Genomic DNA, 18,673 nt, shown 5'->3' on the forward strand with positions numbered 1-18,673 from the left:
CCAGCTAGCTGGGAGCCGGCTGGCATCGCAGCCGCCGCCACGCGGGACCAGGCGTACGCTAACTACATGAATATTTAGGCAGCCTCTCCAGCAGGTTCTGCAGGCCACTCCGACTTCTGCGCTCCAGCAACTGCCCTGCCAGCAAGGTCCAAGCTCACTTGCTGGAAGCAAGCAAGACTGAATGGGCTGCGGCAGCTTCAGCACAGACCAGCCCTGGAACGAGCTGCAAAGTCTCTACCCGCTGGCATCCTGACAGAGACGAGTTTTGAGAGGTCGCATGGACTGTTGCAACGGCGACTGGATGAGCCAGAAACTCTTTCTCCAGGAAAGCTCCTGGCTACAAGGTAGTGACAGCAAATCTGGTTTGGGCACACGCTGTATTTCCTATGTTTCCCCCTTTCCCACACACCTGTAAAAGCAGCAAGCACAGCCCCAGTGCCACACACGCAACAGCCGCGTTAAGTTTTTTCCATCTTCTCCTCTCAAGCCCCGTATGGCAGGGCAGCGCAGAGCCAGCGTGCCCGAGCGCTCTCTGAACCTCTCTTGCATCACCCCTGCCTGATCTGATGAATGCGACAAGCATGTAGTAAACAAGTTTGTATTTCCGTAAAATAATGCGGATGTTGAACCCTGGAGTTTCACAGAGTTCAGATATGTGAATTACGCTGGTCAGAGCCAAGTCCTACTTAATCCACTAGTTTTACACTACTGGTCTGCTTTTAAATCTGTATCACAGTGAAGCGTCAAGGCTGCCTGCGAGGTTTCAGGGATTCCTGTGTGTGAACAGATGCAAAAAACCCGAATGAAAGACTTGAAAGGGGTTTATTTCATGACTCTTTACTGGAGGGAGTTAGCCGTTTACAAATCCCGCAGACTAACAGCCATATAACTATTCACTTGGGGCTAAGCACAAAGGGAACTGGCCATGCAACTTTGCCAGCACAGTAAAAATATCATTAGCTGGGCCTTTTAGGTATTTTCTGACCTACCCTCCTGACAGGCCAAGCATCTTCCCTAAGGACATTCAGTAACCAGAGGTAGTAGAGGTTTAGAAGAGCAAAGCTCCGTAGCCTGAAACTGTTAACTTGTAAATAAATTCAGATGTGGGATCAGTCTGGCCATAAGGAGATGTTTTGGTCATAATTTAGGTAAAAATGGGCAGTTCGGCACACATGACATTATTTCCTTGAATAAGCACACGGGCGCTACCAATGTTGTACCACACACAAAAACCCAATCTTGTTTCATGTCCCAGTTACCTATAGCTTCTGATACTTGAAGCTAGAGAGAGCTTTTGCTGCAAGAAACCGCAACAGTTAAGCATAGTTATAATCTCCTCCTACTTCAACAAAGGTTATGAAGGGTCGAGGCTGTACCTGGATTTCCTGGACCCAGATGGGGAGTGGGAGACTGAGGCAGACGATGATCTGGAATGAGATCTGGAGAGAGACCGAGACAAGGACCTAGATCGGGAACTGGAACCACTGTAGCTGCTGGCACTGCCACTGATGCTGCCGCTGACAGTCCGCCTGCAAGACAGCAAATGACATCCTCACCTCACTGCGCTCCACCGTGAAACGGGGTTAGAAGAAACCGTTTCGGGGCAGTTTGAGCATGATGCCGTTGTCCTGTGTTGTATATAAGACTGGTGCTTTGCAAATGTAATTGTTTCAGATGTTCTTCTCAACTTTGCGTTCCCAGTCCCGAGGAAGCATCTGTTTTCTGAACAGTAGATGTTTTATGCAAGACTGAATAATGCTAATGAGAGCCAGGCAAAGAATGAGCTAAAGCACCTTAATCCTGTACTGATACCAGGAGCAAATGCTTCCTACAAAGAAAAATTGCTAACTGCATAACACAGTGGGACTACCTTGTATTTCAGGCTATACAAATAATCATACACATTTTTTGTGACTAACACACCAGTACTAACATAAATAGAGCTGTTTTGTCATTTGCACAGCAGGGAGAGCGTAGGACAGTGGGGTTTCTGTGGGTATAAGCATGAAAAAAAACGCAAGGCTGGAATAAAGAATAAGGGGAGGTGACTAAAGAAATCCAAGATTATTATTAACTAGTTAAAATGAAATGGAAACCAGAACTGATGGAGTTTCTAGGGAAAAGAAACTGTCGTGATCAGTTTCCACCTATGGAGACATAACTGCCCAGCCCAGGCCTTTTCTTTAGTTACTGGGAAGAATCAGGAGATGTAATCCCGTGCAAAATTAAGAATTGACTCGGCATGCTCCTGAAAACCTGCACGGAAAACAGACTTACAGCCATCTTCAAAACACGCTAATAAAAGCATCATCCAGTGATCCAAGAAGACCGTATATGCCTTACTGCAGGGATAAAACATTCTCAGTGCTCATAAGACAGACCTTTATATTAAATACATTTCTTACACATCAAGCTACTGCTTCCATAGACTAGGCACACAGGTATCATACTGCTATTTCAAAAAGTCTAATGTAAGAAGGATGCACGATGAATTTCAGCTGTGCTTAGCTGACTTGGTGTCCCTCCAAGAACAGGCGATGCTACCTGCATTTATCCTGTAACATTTTTTAAATACAATACAATGGATTAAGCCTGATAAACATATTTAAATACAGATAAACGCTCCTTGTTTGAAAACCATCAGAAGCCTCTCTCATTTCAAATGCAAAGGGAGGAGAAAAAGACAACAAGAACAATTAGAGGACAGACAGAAAACACTTGAAACATTCAGACTAGTCACACAGGACGAAGCCAGGAAGAGAAAGTAGAGCAGGGGAGCCAGCAAGCTGTGTACTGGGGAGTTTTTCCTCCTCTCCTCCAGCAGTACTGCTGGATGCTGATGAACCAGCTCCTGGGACCACACAGAAGAAATACTCCCTGCCTACTGGCACATCTTTAGAGTAAACAGGGCCCAAACCCATCACCACAAATCTTGACCCTCCAACACATCAGATCTGCTCTCCGGATGAAAACCTCCTTTGCTTCCTTGCTGTGCAGCCTCCACAACCAGCGGCTCCCAAACATGCCTTTTTTTTTTGCACTGCAGACCCCGCCTTTTGGCACATTTCATGGATTCCATGTACTTCATCCCCCAACCAGCCTTCAGAGGCAGGAGCCACTTGCTGTGGCAAGTCACGAGCATTCACCCCCAACTCCTTCCCTCTCTTCCCATTTCCTTCCTGCCCCAGGAAACAGATTTCTCCTTTTAACACCGAAGAGCCCTTGTAGTTGGTACTCCTGAGAGAAACCCAGGATTTGCTCGATCTTCCAGGATATCAAGCCTCACTCCACCCCACAGCTTTCTTACCTCCTGGGTGGAGTCCTTGTCTGACGTTCCTTCCTTCTTGCCTCTCGATTATCCCCTGGTTTGGCTGGCTCCGGTGCAGCTGTTGTAATTTTAGTGAGTGGCTGAGGGACTGGAAGGGCAGCTAGTTTCTTCACAGATTTTTCACTACAAAAATTAAAATGTTCACGTGCTTGATCAAATTCGGTAGATACAGACATTCTCAAAAGCAATGAAATGCATTCATGTTTGTTGTTGACTAAATATTACATAGATAAGATTACTGTAGCTACAGACACATGGCTATTTCACCAAAACACTCTCAAACAATACGGATTCCCCTAAAGTGATCTGTTTCCCATGTTCTAAATCAGGTCACCTTTTCCGAGACAAGTCACTATACAACAGCCAATTTTGGAGACATTCCACTTGTAAATTAACTAATGCAGTAGACTGTGTGGAATCGCTGTTTCTTATCCATTTGATTCTGTGCATTTCTATCCAAAACACATACACCTACTTAAAATCTGCCGGTCAGGCTTCAGAATCAAATGCACACAGTTTATGCAAAAATACTCTTTTTCAGTCCATCACACAGATCAGTGGGATGCAAAAGAGCCCGTGGGTGCAAACGTCCCTTGGACTCGTCCCTTGGCTCGCGTTACCCTGGAGAACATTTAACGGGTGACACCATCGCAGAGGACCGCTACGCAAGGTTTTTGTCACTTTATCTAGCACCCACTACGCGAGATGGGAATCGCTTTGGCTCTTCAGTGCTGCTCGCTTCTGGGCTCAGGGCACTCCAACCTCTGCTCAAATAGCTGGTTACTGCTCAACATCCCCAGCGCTGATGTCATGCCTACTATTAACTGGGGAGGAGGTGGCTCTCTGCATACAAAAATAGAGACTGTTAATTCCTCCTCTCGTGCTTAAGAATATCTGCCTTCATCCCCTGCAGAACACAGGATTACGTGCGTGCAATGTTACGCAGCGAAAACGATCCCCATGCTAGTGCAGGCTGTTGGCTGGTGTCGTGTGTTACCAAACCAGCACTGCATTGTGCGCTAGAAGGGTTGTAAAGACATCGCTGCAGGTGGAGAGTGTGTCCTTAAAGGGTTGAACCCTCTGAGTTGAGAAGAAAAAAAAAAAAAAAACAACCCGCAGGTCAATAAGGTACAAGAAGTGTGGCAAATGGGATTGTCCCATATTCGGGAGACTTCAGGGGGATTCCCATAGTGTAATTTATTTGCAGGTCACCTTCAAAGAGGTGATATCACTACAGTGTTGTGTCACCCTCCAACGTATCCACAATTTACTATGTATTACAGGAGTTTGTGAAATAGCAACTCCAACTATTTAAAAGAGCAGGAGCGCTGGCATAACCTGCCAAAAACAGTTTCACAGCTATAACACTGTTTTAATTTGTCTCCAATGTTAGAAGTAGATGGGGCTGAACCGTTTCTTTATTCTAAGGCTGTGCATTAACTAAAGCTACAGTAGAGGAATGAATGAAACTTTCTTATAGCTCCTGTGTAAACATATCTGCACATACAGAATGTTTAAATTGTAAATCATGCATGTGTTTAAACACTCATGTATACATGACGGGGGGCCTCGATGTGGTGGACTTGGTAGTGTTAGGTTAACTGTTGGACTCGATCTTAATGGTCTTTTCCAACCTAAATGATTCTGTGACTCTATATAATACTTAAGGATACCTGTGCAGTTTTACTTGGATTTAATAAGTGAAAGTGTCATCATTTAATTAAATATGCAAAGCCAAGCATTATTCTATGTGGGTCATATTTTGCATCTTCCATTTCTTCCTTAAACTGTCAACCAGGTCAGAAGGGTCTGACTCAGGGATTAGGCTACTGTTTGGAGCCTCTTCTGCGCTGCATTATCAAAATGGAGATGAAGCCTTACCCTTTACCAGGAGGTGGTAATAACTCCCCTTTAGCCTTCGCAAGCGGCTTGTGCGGTGACGGTGTTGGAGAAGGAGAAGGTGAAGATGAGAAGGACCGTGATCTAGAAAGGAAGGACACATCACTCAGCTCAGCCTCTGGGACCGCAGAAGGCTTCCCTGGCTTTCGGTGCATTTAGCCACCACTCCCTCCTTTGGCTAGCGACTGCATCCCAGGAACTAGTCCCCGTGGGTCTGAGCTTATCCTAGTTTTATATTTGGACTCTGTTCAATAAAACTAACTTCTGTCACCAGACCAGTGGTAAAAGTAGAAAACAAAAGGAAAAAATAGGGTCGGCTGCAAGAGGGGCACTCTGAGGTATTCCACACCAACACTTGAGGCTTTCTGCATACTCTCTGTATTCTCCTTAGGGAGAATAAGTTTACAGGAAAGTAAGTGGGATTTTGACTTGCAAGTTCAGCATGATTTGTTTCAATCTGCTTTATGTTCCTGTAACTCTTAGTGCAGTTTATCCTTTAAACAGCAGCAAAAAAAAAAAATCTTGGGAGAAAGACACAAAAAATACATCTAACTGGATATCTGTAATTTCTGGAACACAAGGAGAAAAATCAAGTGGAGTATATCAAAGTCAACAGATCAAAGGGCAAGAGCTGTTTCCTAAGATCAGGACTGACCAAAGAAGCAAGCCACTTACACAGCACACCAGATGCTGGCGTTCAAGTGATTCACCCCGCTGCCAAGACTGGAAGTACCCTTGTTGCAGCCTCGTTCTTCAGAAAGCCAGTCACCGAGGTGTCTGGCTTTCTGAAGAACAGTTAGGCACTTGGGTGTTCCTCACCCTCCTACCTTCAGAGAGAGGCATGCTAAAGGAACTGTGTCACCTATGCCTGGCATTGTCCTGCAAGGAACAGAGCCTGAAATGGGGTGGATGGCGGAAGGTCAGCCTGCTCCCCAGAAACACGTATGTGCTTGCGTCGAGATCAACTCCCACCTGAGCCTTTCCTAGGAGAAACCACCTCTCCAGAAGTGACACTGTGCACTCCCATCAACTGCGTGATCCACTCCGGGTATCTGTGTGATTTCAGCTCTGAAGAGGTGCCTATCTAGGGAGCCAGTTCTCCTACTGTGCATATTCCAGACTTGGGAAACTGTCTGCAGGGGCAAGGAAGTGGCAGAGTAATAAACATGCCTCTGTTTAATCAGCATGGGACACTGAATTGCTACTTTGAAGTGTCAGGACTATCACAAGACACAACTGCATGGACTGCTTTAATAAAGAAATGTGATTTGCCTCTTTAAATAGAAATTCCAGTGCAACAGAAAAGAGATGCCAGTAACTTCTTCCAATCATGAAATGCAAATGATGGTAACATTAATCTCAGCCAGGCTCCTACAACCGCTCAGCTACCACAGGCATGGGAAACAGCCCAGCCACAACAGCACGGTACTCGTGGGTGGGGGTGGCTGACATATCTGCTTCATTCAGCAACCAAACCAGCAGGCTGCCTTGCAGTCTATCGTATTTCCCTCACTCAGGAAAGTGGTTTGAATGTTTTATTTCAAGAGTTGGCTATTTGCTTTTAAGTAGCAGCAAAAGTAGCTGCTAGCAAGTGTTTGGAAAACAGTATACCATTACTTTCAAATCCAAGAAGCCATTACCTGGACCTGCTGCCTGAGAAAGAGCTGTGTCTTGAAGAGCGACTAGAGTAAGAGCTGTAAGATGATGATCTGGAACGAGATCGCGAGGAACCTGAACCAGAATAGGTGGATGAACGAGAAGAGGACCTGAAAGAAAAGTATTAAAATTCAGCGCCTCTCGAGAAGTCCTCTGAGACCAAGGTCTTGTTTCCAGCACACTCTTCCCAAGTTCTCAAACACTGCTCCAAAAACTACCTGCCGTCTCCTTGGTGACCTGTCAGGCCTACAGCCTCTCCTTGCTCCCCCCCCTTTTCTTTTAGAGAGGATCCCATTGTTGCTACCCCCTTTGCGCCCTTGAATAGGCCTCCCCTCCTTTAGCTAATGACTTTCCATCCCTTTTTGAGAACTCCTTCCACACAATTTTACGCCTTTTCACCAGACAATCCCCTGATAGGTTGGGTCACACAGGTATGAGAAAACAGAAAAATCTCAGGTGCAGTGATCCCAGCAAGAAAAGCTATCTACTTCAGGAGGGCTTTGGTTTTTAGATCCATATCTTCAATTCAGTGTGTTCCTCATTCCTCGCTGATACTTTTTCCCCCCCTTTCCAGGAGCTTCAAGTTCAAGCGTTTAAAGAAAATGGATCCAGCTTATGCCTCAACTCCCCTGGATTCAGGGGAGCTTCTTTCTGAAAAGTGTTTTTTATCTTGCACCCATTGGTTTCCGAGCACCACTGCAGCCCTCTAAGGCTCTGTCAAGCCTCCACAACCCCAGTTCTTCCCCAGTAGCATCAGCATGTTCTTCCTGGAGCGGGCTCACCTCATCCCCCCAGCACTCCTGGAGTGAAAAAGCTCCAATTTTTACAGCTTCCAGCTCCTTCTGCTCCTGTTAAGGTCAGTTTTCATCTAGGTGAGGTACTAATCATCTGGACTGCCTCCAAGTCTAATTTCCCTGAAGAGTGATTTTTCCAAGGACCTGTCTTTTCTTATTCTTCAACAGATCACATCACAGCATCCACAGTTATGTGCCCCCTTTGGCTTCCATCTTGCTACTTATATGCTGGTGTCCATAGCTGTTACCGAGCAGCAAGCCTCGAACTGCTTTCCCAAACATCTCAACATCTTCCACCGACAAGAAAGAGTCGTGTCACATTCCCTGAGACACTAACAAGGCTCGGATGCGACACGCTCTTCGCCTTCACTCACCTTGAAGAGCCAGAAGCAGACGCTGAAGAAGCAGAGGTTTTTCGGCGCCTACGCGCACGGCTGGGAGAGACGGAGACGCCGAGTTTCTTTTTGGGGGACTTGGATCGGCGCCAGGGATCCTTCCATTCATCTGCTCTCTTCGACTGAGTGGTGGTAATTGTGGTTGCCTCCTTCTCCTTCTTTGGTGGCTCAGGCTGACGGCTGGAAAACAGAGGAGTTAAGTAGCTGGGACTTTTTTATATAGTAAGGCTAACAGAAACACAGGGCCAGGAAAAGATCTCAGAAATTCATCCTTCATACCAGTACTAGCTCTTAGCCTCCACTGCAGGATATTCCGCATCATTTTGGGGTGACGAAGGGTTAGAACAGCTATCATTTTGTAAATCAGTGGCTGCAAGCCCTTCAAAACAGCAGTACCTGCAAGTTTTGTGAACTACTTTGTCGCACTGACCAAGCAGTGACCTGCCAGCTGATTTCAGCTTTGGCTTTTGGCCTCCAAGGAGCGGATGCAAGCACAGGGAGGGGAACGGGAAACCTGGTTCCTCCTATGCCTATGCCAAGTAGCTAGAGCAACCCAAACCTGGTAGGCAGCCCTCAGTGCAATGAAAATACTAAACAGAGCTAGACTAAGGACAGACTTGGAGCGTGCATCTGAAACGCCATCTCAATACAGAAAACTGCTGGAAACAACCAGCAGGCACTAAGAGAAGAGATTCAGCCTGAATTACTCTCCTACAGTTCCGTTGTCAGAACATCACGTGGGACTGTGTCACAAGCCTTTCCTCAGCCGAGACACATTGATCTGGTTTTACCCTTACGAAGGGGATGGTTACCTCATCAGCTGAGCATAAAGCAATTCATAATGGCTGTTTTATCACCGTATTCTCCTCTAGGTGCTTATAAACACTACCGAACATGTGCTCTCCTGTTGTTGATAACCATGAAGATGTGACGAGTCAGGCTAGATACCCTCCATCTCCTCGCTTCCCTTTTAAGGGCTCTACTTGCGTTTCCCCTTTTGCTTTGGTTCTCCGGGCTTCCGTTCCCCCCTACAACCCTCTGAAAATAATTCAGGGCTAACTTTTCAGCGTCTGCACCAGATAGTTCCTTAAGTACTCCAGAATGAGTTTCTTCAGGCCTAGACTTTATTACCTCTCTTATCTATGGCTGATTTAACTCAGGATTTCCCCTCGCCCTTACTCTAACCCGCACACAACTGTTCAATTACCTGCTTACAACCTTCTCCCTCGAGTTTAAGGCAAAGTTTGTGCTTGCTTCAAGGTTTACGAAGTCTGTTGCACTCATCAAATTACCAGTACAACGAGGCGTGTATTCCTTTTCTCAAAATAATGAACCCTCTCACTCTGAGAATTTGGGGGAGGAAAGGCACCTTCCATTGCTGGGTTCAGCCAGTACCACCCCATTAGTCACACGACTGAAGCAACCACTCCCCAGACAACTTCCTCTACCTTTTGAGATAAAAAAGCAACCTCCAAGTTTTCTAATAATTCTACGGACTGCGTTTCTTGCCACAACACTTTTTCAACAGACAAAAGGATAATTAAAGCTCTTCGTTAGCAGCCTGTTCTGCCCTTTGAAGGCTTCACTAGTCACTAAGTCTCATCTTCTCCTTGCTTGGCAGTATTAAAACACAGTCTCAACACAGTTAAAACTCCTACGGCCTCTCACCTCTTCCCTGACTCCAGAACTTGTATACGCTGACTTTAAAGTCCAGTGCAGCGTCCTACTCTTTCCCTATCTTTCCTGATATAACTACAGCAATTTTACAATTTGTCCCACATCTATCTTGGTATATACAGGATTTTATGGGAGGAGAAACTCTTCTTTCACGTTCACCTCTCCCACAAATCTCATCCCAGCTTCAGAAGAGGAGGCTTACGTATTAGCACACAAAATTGCTGACTGCCTAGTAAGAGAGTCCCAAGCAGAGTTATGGCTCAGCATTATTCACCAGCATCTTCATTTAGCATCATCACCCTTTCCAGGGCTGCTCTAACATACGCTATTTAACACAGCACATGTTATTTGCGGTGGGTTGGTGTAGTTTTCCATGTTATAGCCACAACTATATCTGAGTATCTAATCATAGAGGAAGACCATGACTCTGAATATGGGGTTGAGATAGACTGGATCTATTATTTATACTCTGATAACACTAAATAGTCGTAGCCGGGGTCAAGCTCTCATTCCAGCAGATGTAGTACAAACTCATTTTGAAGCCATCTTGACCTCTGGAGTATCTTCAAAGCAGCTAAATGCAAAGCAGGAAGAAAAAGAAGGCTGGGAACAGCCTACACACCTTGCATCAAGCAGCAGGCTAAACAGCAGCAGAAAGGAGGAGAACACCATGCGAGGGTGCTCGTGAATAACGCTAGACTACGTCCTGTTCTGATGTCCCTTCCCGAGGGACCGCAGTCTGCATGCTTTGGGAGATACAGGGGGAATATTCTGCTGGCACAGGCGGGCAGAGAGGCAGTATCCATCTCAAGACCTGGATAAAGCCTGCTGAGCAGCTTTTCATTGCGGTGTCCAAGGTGACAAATGTGAAAGCCAACAACTAATGAATGACCTTGCCCCCCCCCAGGCTCAACTCTCTCCTGCAACGGTTTTCAGAAAGAAAAGTCTCCTACAGAGTTTATTCTCTGTGTGTGTCTCAAAAAAAAAAAAAAAACCAACCCAACTGGCCCACATTTACGTCCAACAGCACCACATCCTGGGAACTGGACCTCAGCTCCAACCCCACGTGGGAACAACTTACGCTGAACTCCACAACTTGGGCGCGAGCTTGGAGCAAAGATGACTATGAAAGCAAATCTCATTACTTGCACCTATTACCTGGTTAGATGCAATTCTCTCTCAATGAAGTCACTTTCTGGAGGAAAGGTTTTTTCCCCAGGAAAACCACAACAGAAAGCCTCATTTCTGGATATGCTTTGGCTTTTTGACTCAGCAGTAAATATGTTACCATACTATAGCCAAGAAAGAAAGATGATGCTCGTGTCAGGACATTTTCAAAGGCTTTCCTCAAGAGCTACCTGCGTGCCCAACATGTAGCATCACCAAATAAACTTGTTCAACTTAATACGAGGGACTGGTATCTGATGCCACTTGGCTCATCTCCTTCAGTGGAATTCAGGAGTCAGAATTGAAAGTAAGCCGGAGCAACTGCCAAGATCCTCACGATCCGCCTTAGACTAACATCTCAATTACAGCCTGTACGAGTTTCACTGAAGAGACTATTAAAGGCTAGCAGCCCACAAAACAGTCGGTGTTTCAATCAAATTCACTCCTGCATACTGATACCGTGCAGTTGCTGCGATGAAAGCAGAGGAAGCCGTAAAGCTCGCAGCGGAAAGCCTGATGAGAAGAGGCAGCAGGCAACCGGCCTGTGGCTGCCAGCCCAGCCCAGCCCAGGCAGGAAGGGTGCCCAGAGCTACGCCGAACACGATAGCTGCTCCTGGTGCTGCTTTGCTGGGTGGGTTGAGCGATGTATTTGATCCTGAGAAGGGGGAGGCTTTCTCCTCACTTTCACTCTTACAACTGGGTAATTTTTCCCTTCCCGTCTTGTGCTAGATCTGGCACTTGTTGGAGCTCTATGTGCCAAAGCAACTCCTTCATTCAACAGGGAGAGGGGAAAAAAAAAAAAAAAAAAATAGAAGTAGTTTGCTGCTGGGTCAGCAAGTCCACCCAGCCCATGGCAGGGTCTCAACAACTGCAGGAGCTGACCCACAGCAAACAGAGGAGGGAAGGAGAGAAGAAGCCTGGCTGCTTTGGGGTGGTGAGCCATGAAATCAGGTCATGGCACTTTATATGTGTTCATCCTCAGCCCAGCACAGTTACCCAGGCTGGTGCAGTCCACGCTGCAGGCAAACCTAACGCTTTTCGGCACAGAGAGTGGCTGGCAAAAAAGTCATGCACTACCAAAGCACACACGTGAATCCCGGTCTCCTTTTTCACCAAATTCCAGTTTTTAAGAAACATTTCAAATATTTGAGAATTAACTCCCTAATTAGGTAAGCCCATGCCACAAGGTTTAAAAAAAAATTACAGAGGGAGTAAAAGCGACTGACAAGACAGACTGATCAAAAGCAGCTTAATTTCCTTCCAGAACCCCGAGGAGCAGCATCCTGCGTCACCAGGGCACGAGCAAGGTCTGCAGAGCTTAGCTATTTCCGAAGCCCATTTTAACCTTAAAATAACTAAATGCTTTATTTTCCAGAACGAACACGTTAATGCGTATTTGGCTGGAATTTAATTACAGCAATCAAGCGGAGAACTGAAGCTGAACGTGGCTTTGGCAATGAGAGGAGGAACAAAGGCAGCTCCAGCTGGCAATGCAAACCACAGCGTAGGTCAGCCAGCTCCCAACCGCACGCGCTCCGGCTCCCAAATAAACCCCGTCTGAAGCATGTCACTGAATTCGACAAGAATTTGGAGGGGGAAAAGCAGAGCCGCACGGCTCAAGTTTTCCTCCTCATGTATTATGCAAATGACACCAAAGCATTTCTAACCTTAAGAGGGGGAAATAAGCTTGCCGGGGAAAGCGCTTCCTTCCTTCCCCCTCCCCATGGGACACGGCTCCCACAGGTAACGCAAACCTTATCACCCACGGTCACCGGTGACGTCAGCCTCGCTCCAGGGCTACTGTTTTGGCCGGCAGTTACAGCTCAATTTTCTGAAAGAGGAAAGTCCACCGATGATTTAAAAGCTTTTTCGTTTCTTGCAGGAAAGCAAGCATTGCGTCAGCAGCACCGGCGCGAGTTTTCCTTTGGTGTCAGTGGAATTTTCCAGAGGAAGCGGACTCGAGGAACGACTGGAGCCATGTGCCAAGGCAGTTGTGAAGGGACCTGCAATTGCTGCAAAATAAACTCCAGCAGTGTGCACGCACACCGGAAGATTTTTTCCCCTCTCGGCAGAGTAAAGTCACTTGCGTGGCTGGGGAGGGACAACAGCTCCCGAAAGCCACCTACGTGCAGCTACGACGGGAAATGCTGAACCTTGGAGCCAGTGCTAACTGATCTTGGTGAAACATTAGCAAAGGATATGCTTTTCTCAAGACATTTTGATCTAAAGCAGAGTTATCAGTCGCTTTAAAAAAAAAAAAAAAAAGAACAGATTGCTTCAAAGCCTAATGGGGAGAGGCTTTGAAATTAAATAGTGGAGATACAATCTGAACCTACACTATGAAATCATCCCAGCAGGTAGATAAACATATCTGAGATGTGATCTACCCTAAGGGCTGAGCATTTGACGCCTTGAGAGCCTCCTCTAAATGAGAGGTACCCGCGTGCAGCGATTCTGCCCCAGTCTTTGCAATGTTTTAATAAAATCCAGTGTGGGAGATCTCTGCAGTAACTCCATCTCTGAAATGCCAAAGAAAAACACATTCCTTGAGATCCGCATCTGAGTCACTCAATGCCCTTCATCTTGATTTACAGTTACGAAACCCTTCGCCTTTTACTGTGGAAGCGGAGGCAGAACCTCAAGAACCATGAAGACTAACGAAAACTCCAGTCAACAGAAATGCTTTGTGGAGAACTTTGAAAAGTTTTGCTGATTTGGTTGGCGGAGGGATTTTATTATCGCTAACTTCCCAAATGAACTGGGAGCATAAATGAAAGCGAAGCTGTCTAACCAGGTTCCATTGCTCCGGCTGGAAGCTGCACCACAAAAAATGGGGATGCAAATAAGTTATTATAACGTTTATATCCGCAGTGTTACCATACAGGGCACTCGACTGAGTCCGAAGAACCGCAAAGCAGCACAGGGCATGTTCGGTATGCGGGAAGAAGGGAACTCCTCTCCCGAGCAGTGCTGCACGGTGTAGCACTGAAGGCAGCATGGCAGACCTGGTGTGTGCAGGAGGAAGAGGCCCAGCTCCAGCTGGAGCCGATAAACCTTGTTTCAGCCTGGGAAACCCAACGGCCTGGGGCCATTTGCTTCTCTTAACTCACTGCACTCCAAGAAGCCGCCCAGGGAAGGTGCAGACACCTGGAGAGTAAATCTATGCTTCCTGACAGAGGCTGCTTTTCCTCCCGTCAGTAACTTCTCATGGATGTAAGACTAATTCAGAGCGCTCCAGGGTCTTACCGATGCCTGGCTCGAAACCAGGAAGAGCACACAGTTGTCTATCCTGCCTGCTCTTCCTCCTGTGGCAGGACAAACAGGAACAAATGAAGGACTTCTTTTAAGACATTAAGCCGACGTTTCCACAGGGAAAACTAAGAGAAGACAAAATCCACCAGCCTACCACACCATCTTTATACAACAGGATGAGATGCTATTACTAAGCCCACCAAAACACCCAGCTCTATTTGAGCAACAGCTGCTTTTGTACAGAGCCCCTGCACTCAAAAACCAGGGAGCAGATCCAGCTGGCAGCATGGGGAGACCATCAGAAGCTGTCGGAAAAGATGACGACAACCCAGAACACTTAGAATTACAGATTCTTCCGAAAAACGAGTTCAGTCGGTTTGTGATCACACACATACACACAATCATGAATCACTCCATTTGCATTCCCTTACTTTTGCCACTCCTTTATCTAATCAACCTCATCCCAACACTTTCTAACTTGCAAGCCCTGGGTTAACCTGCACTCATTGATTTTAGACTCCAGGTTATCCTGCTCATTAATGTGCTCACCCCAGAGATTAACAACGATCTATTACAAAGTCAACTTGAACTAGCTTGAAAAAATAATGCAAGGGTGAGCTCTGCCGAGGGAACATATAACCTTTTGTCCCAGGGTCTGCAGCATTATACAGCATCTCACAATGGAGGGCTAGTGCCACCTCAACAGGAGCTGGAAAGAAGCACAATGCTCCTTGCTGGAAGGGTTTTACAATGGATTTATGATTTGCTACAGAATAGCTGCCCTTTCTGACATTGCTTTAAATTTTACAGTGTCCCTACTTGCAGGTGTTATTTTTATTTTTTAATGGCTGCATAAGTGCACTCCGTCGATAGTCTTTAGCCCAGCTAAAGAAAAATTCCTTCCAAAAAACCGTTGCGTGTGCAATAATCACAGGACGGTTCACCAGGACGCTGCTCCTTCCTGGCAGCTTCGGAGCCGCTGTCACCTCCTGTCCGGACTCTCAGACATCTCCAAGGACAACAGCCACCTCCTCCTCACCCCACTTGGCACCAGTGTCCCACAGATTTTGGGGTCCATATCATAGGCCCTGACCAAACTTGTCTGCATGGAAATAGCTTTTAGGTCAGACTGCAGGACAAGCTTCCTTGAGCACTGGAGATGGCAAGTTTCTCATCCAAAGGTTCATTTTGCCATGCTGCTTCTCACCTGGGCCCACAGCATCCCCCGCAGAGGAAACCCAAGTGGGAAAGGAAGCAATGCCCACCTCACAGACCCGCAGCACGGGATCGCTGCTTCTTCTTCCTCCTCGCTTGGCTGACAACCACCTAGTGCTACCCCAGCCAACGGGGCAGCGATACTGAGCCTGCTGCCCTTGCCAGCGGGTCCAACTCCTAAATGTCCCTCAGTGCTTTGGAAATAAAACCGCTAACAGGTCTCACGACACTATCCGCATTGCTTAATGTGCTCCTGAAACAATCAGATTCGCTTGGATGATGGCAGGATAAAGACCTGTGCAACAATAGAAGGATTAAAGCAAATTACTCTTTCTGTGTGTAGAGCCTTTGCTCACAGCTAAAGGCCAGCAGCCTGGGTAAGAACATCTTGCACTGCTCTAAGTCTCTGCAAATAAAATATTTCATGCCACTTTTTTATCCCTGAAACGCTTTGCACAAGAGTGAGCTACACTGGCAAGACAAAGATATAAAGCAGAAATTTTGCACTCAGCAAAATCAGTCACAGCCTAGGGCATCAGAACTCGTTCTGGAGACGGGGAGCACGAGGACAGAGAGCCAAGTTATCCCTGTAATTGATTATAAAGTGTCCTGGCTTGTTTAAGTGTTCGATGCCTGAGGAGAGAGGAGGAGGAGGAACAATTTTACTAGCATTGCAATCTCAGATTATAAACTTCTTGGAGTGCTTATCTTAAGCTTGGGAAAAAAAAAACCCAAAGCATAAAGCAGTAATTGCACACTCCTTCAAAAAAAGTCCAATCCACGTGTGACAATCCTACTTGAAGCCCAAGCACTGCAGCCTCTTCTTTTAAAAGGTTCAAGGAGAAACATTTGCCACTGAGTCCATTAGGGTTTACAATCTTTGTTTGTTGTTAAATTCTAATCCTCCTCATCTGTAGCAACCAGTGATGCCAGGAAGTCCTCTGGCTTCTCTGTGTTATTAGCCTTAACTGCTCCGCTGTTGTTTAGAGATCAGATTAAACCTTCCTGCTTTCAATATAATGGAAAGGGAATTTGTCTTCGTGTTCCTGGCTATTTGCTTTTTGAGTTTTCTTTCATCCCTTTCAACTCCACATTCTGTATGTCATACTTCCTTCCTCCAGCCTCTACTTGAGGGACCTTGTATGCTGATGGACAGACCGGCATCTACCTGTAATTACAGACATCCTCAGCTCTGCCTTTGGCAAAGCTCGTTGCCGGTTGCACAGCCTCTGTGGAGCAGTTTTCCAACCTCCCCAACTCATTATTAAGGGAAGAGCAGGGCCGCGTGGGCTCTGGCTGGAAGCGGCGCTGCCTTTGGTGCAGGAATGTTAACGGGCAGCTGCCTGCAGCCCGGCACGAGCCAGCCCCCATCGCCGCATGACGCCTGGGAAGGCCGGACTTGCCAAAAGCTGGGATCTAGCAATTAGGGAAAGCCCGGAGTCTATAAATAGGCCCGCAGGTGAGCGCTACGCCACTATCGTGCATGCTGCTGCCCAGGAAGCGCGAAGCAATCACAAGTATTTTACACGTCAGACTCGGGAGCTGTTTAATCCCAAGGTGCCAAACCTGACCCTCTGCAGCACGGCACAAAGGTATTTGGAGAAAAGGTGAGACGGCTCGAACCGCCACACTGCCATGAGGAAGTTTGGAGCCTGTCAAAAAGGTTATCTGGGACAAAACGGCACTGCCCAGAGCCAAGTCACACCGTAAGTGTGACGGAGGCTTCTGGGGAATGCAACGTAGGGAAACACAAACTGCTGCATGAGGGATGTCTTCTCCAAGGGAAGAGAAGTCGAATTATGCTTTCACTTTGTTAAAAAGCCTTTTCAAAACTTATTTCTGCAGTTTTATTTTCTCTGCAAACATCCATACACCTGTAAATGCTGTAGTAAGAGTGTTCACGTTGACACAGGTTTCAACAGTGGGAACTGAAGTCCTATTAAGACTACTTGTAGAGCTACCTTCAACAACATAGGGCTTTTGGGTTTTCTGGTAAGTACTCCCATTAATTCCACTCTCCTCTAAGAGGAGATACTGTGTGTAGGTGCTGACCTAAGATTTTTTGGGGAGATTTTAAAGCTGTCCGCTCAGTACTAGCTCCCCGTTCAACACAAAAATTACAAATGCTTCTTGCCACCAGCTTTTAAAGCCCCGCACAAATGAAGCCAAAAGCAAGCCCTGCTTGCTGTCCCTCTCTCCCAGCGCTCTGCCTGGCCCTACAGTCATCAGCGCTTGTGTTACAGGACAAGGCTGAGGACACTTCCAACAGTAGATTCTCTACGATCTGCTTCTAGAAAGAATAGCAGACTTAAAACAAAAAAAGTAAAGAGGCGTTATCAAGGACTATTTTTAATTTACCAAGACTTAAGAAGCCTGTTTTGGAGATCCAAGAGCCATCCACAGCTCCCTTAAGTGGTGCATATGTCAGAGAGGGGGCACGGGGGGGAAGCAGGGAACCTGTATCCACAAAGCATATAACATCACGAACGCTGTGAATCCCATCTCTCAGCTCACACAGATGGTTACACGGGGCGAGATGGATCTAAGATTGGCGAACACGGCCACCGTTCCTTCCCAGCAAACCCTGGGCAGCGCTAATAGCGAAAGCTCTCCCACAAAGCCCTCCTCCATGACCCAGCACGAGTGTCAAGGGAAGGCGCAACCAGCAGCCTCAGCCTTGCATGCAATGATCCTGGTCACGGTGACTGTTAATGACTAACAACCTGAGCTGCCAATCAGCTGATGTCACTTTCATCATCATTGTCATCATCTTCATCACATGGTTCTGGACAGCAAGATCTCTTCCATCATTAACCCAATGAGAGCACAAACCAACAGCAAATGTGGTAATTAAGGTGCACAAATTATGGCTGTAAGTGAAGATTATAATTAAATGTATTCCTATAACCACTCTGACACTGCTACTGCACCTAAGCGCTCACAAGACACCTTCAAACTGTTCTGAAACTGTGACTTCCTCTTGGAAAAAAGGGTCATCATCAAAAATCAGCTTTCCTTCTAGTAATGCAAATAAAAATTCCGGGTCAGATTCAAGACTAAACCCCGCTCCCACCTGAAACCACACAATTCCACGTGGCACCTCATTCCAGGCCTTCTTAGCCCTGATCTTCATTAAAATACACTCTTCCTCATGCTCACGATGTTTCACACCTTCCTCTAGCACTCGAGAAACACCACAGACATCAGGCAGAAGGAGAAGCTCCAACACGTCTTGGGAAACGCAGCTTCCCTGCACCCCTCTTTGCCCCAACATGCGCACACACACGCTT

At 46.6% G+C, this 18,673-nt stretch overlaps 1 protein-coding gene across 6 annotated transcripts in view; it reads right to left on the reverse strand.

Moving 5' to 3' along the window:
- ZC3H18 (zinc finger CCCH-type containing 18) overlaps window positions 1-18,673 on the reverse strand; it is a 50,171-nt gene that overhangs the window by 8,225 nt on the left and 23,273 nt on the right. For all 6 annotated transcript variants that reach the window (XM_050904291.1, XM_050904290.1, XM_050904289.1 and 3 more), the window contains 5 exons: window positions 8,052-8,252; window positions 6,868-6,993; window positions 5,210-5,311; window positions 3,308-3,451; window positions 1,377-1,529 (listed from right to left, as the gene is read on the reverse strand). In XM_050904291.1, coding sequence (XP_050760248.1) covers window positions 1,377-1,529; window positions 3,308-3,451; window positions 5,210-5,311; window positions 6,868-6,993; window positions 8,052-8,252 — 726 coding nt within the window. The remainder of the gene's footprint in view (window positions 1-1,376; window positions 1,530-3,307; window positions 3,452-5,209; window positions 5,312-6,867; window positions 6,994-8,051; window positions 8,253-18,673) is intronic.

This window comes from Gymnogyps californianus, chromosome 12 (genome assembly GCF_018139145.2).
Source record: "Gymnogyps californianus isolate 813 chromosome 12, ASM1813914v2, whole genome shotgun sequence".
NCBI classification, from domain to species: domain Eukaryota; kingdom Metazoa; phylum Chordata; class Aves; order Accipitriformes; family Cathartidae; genus Gymnogyps; species Gymnogyps californianus.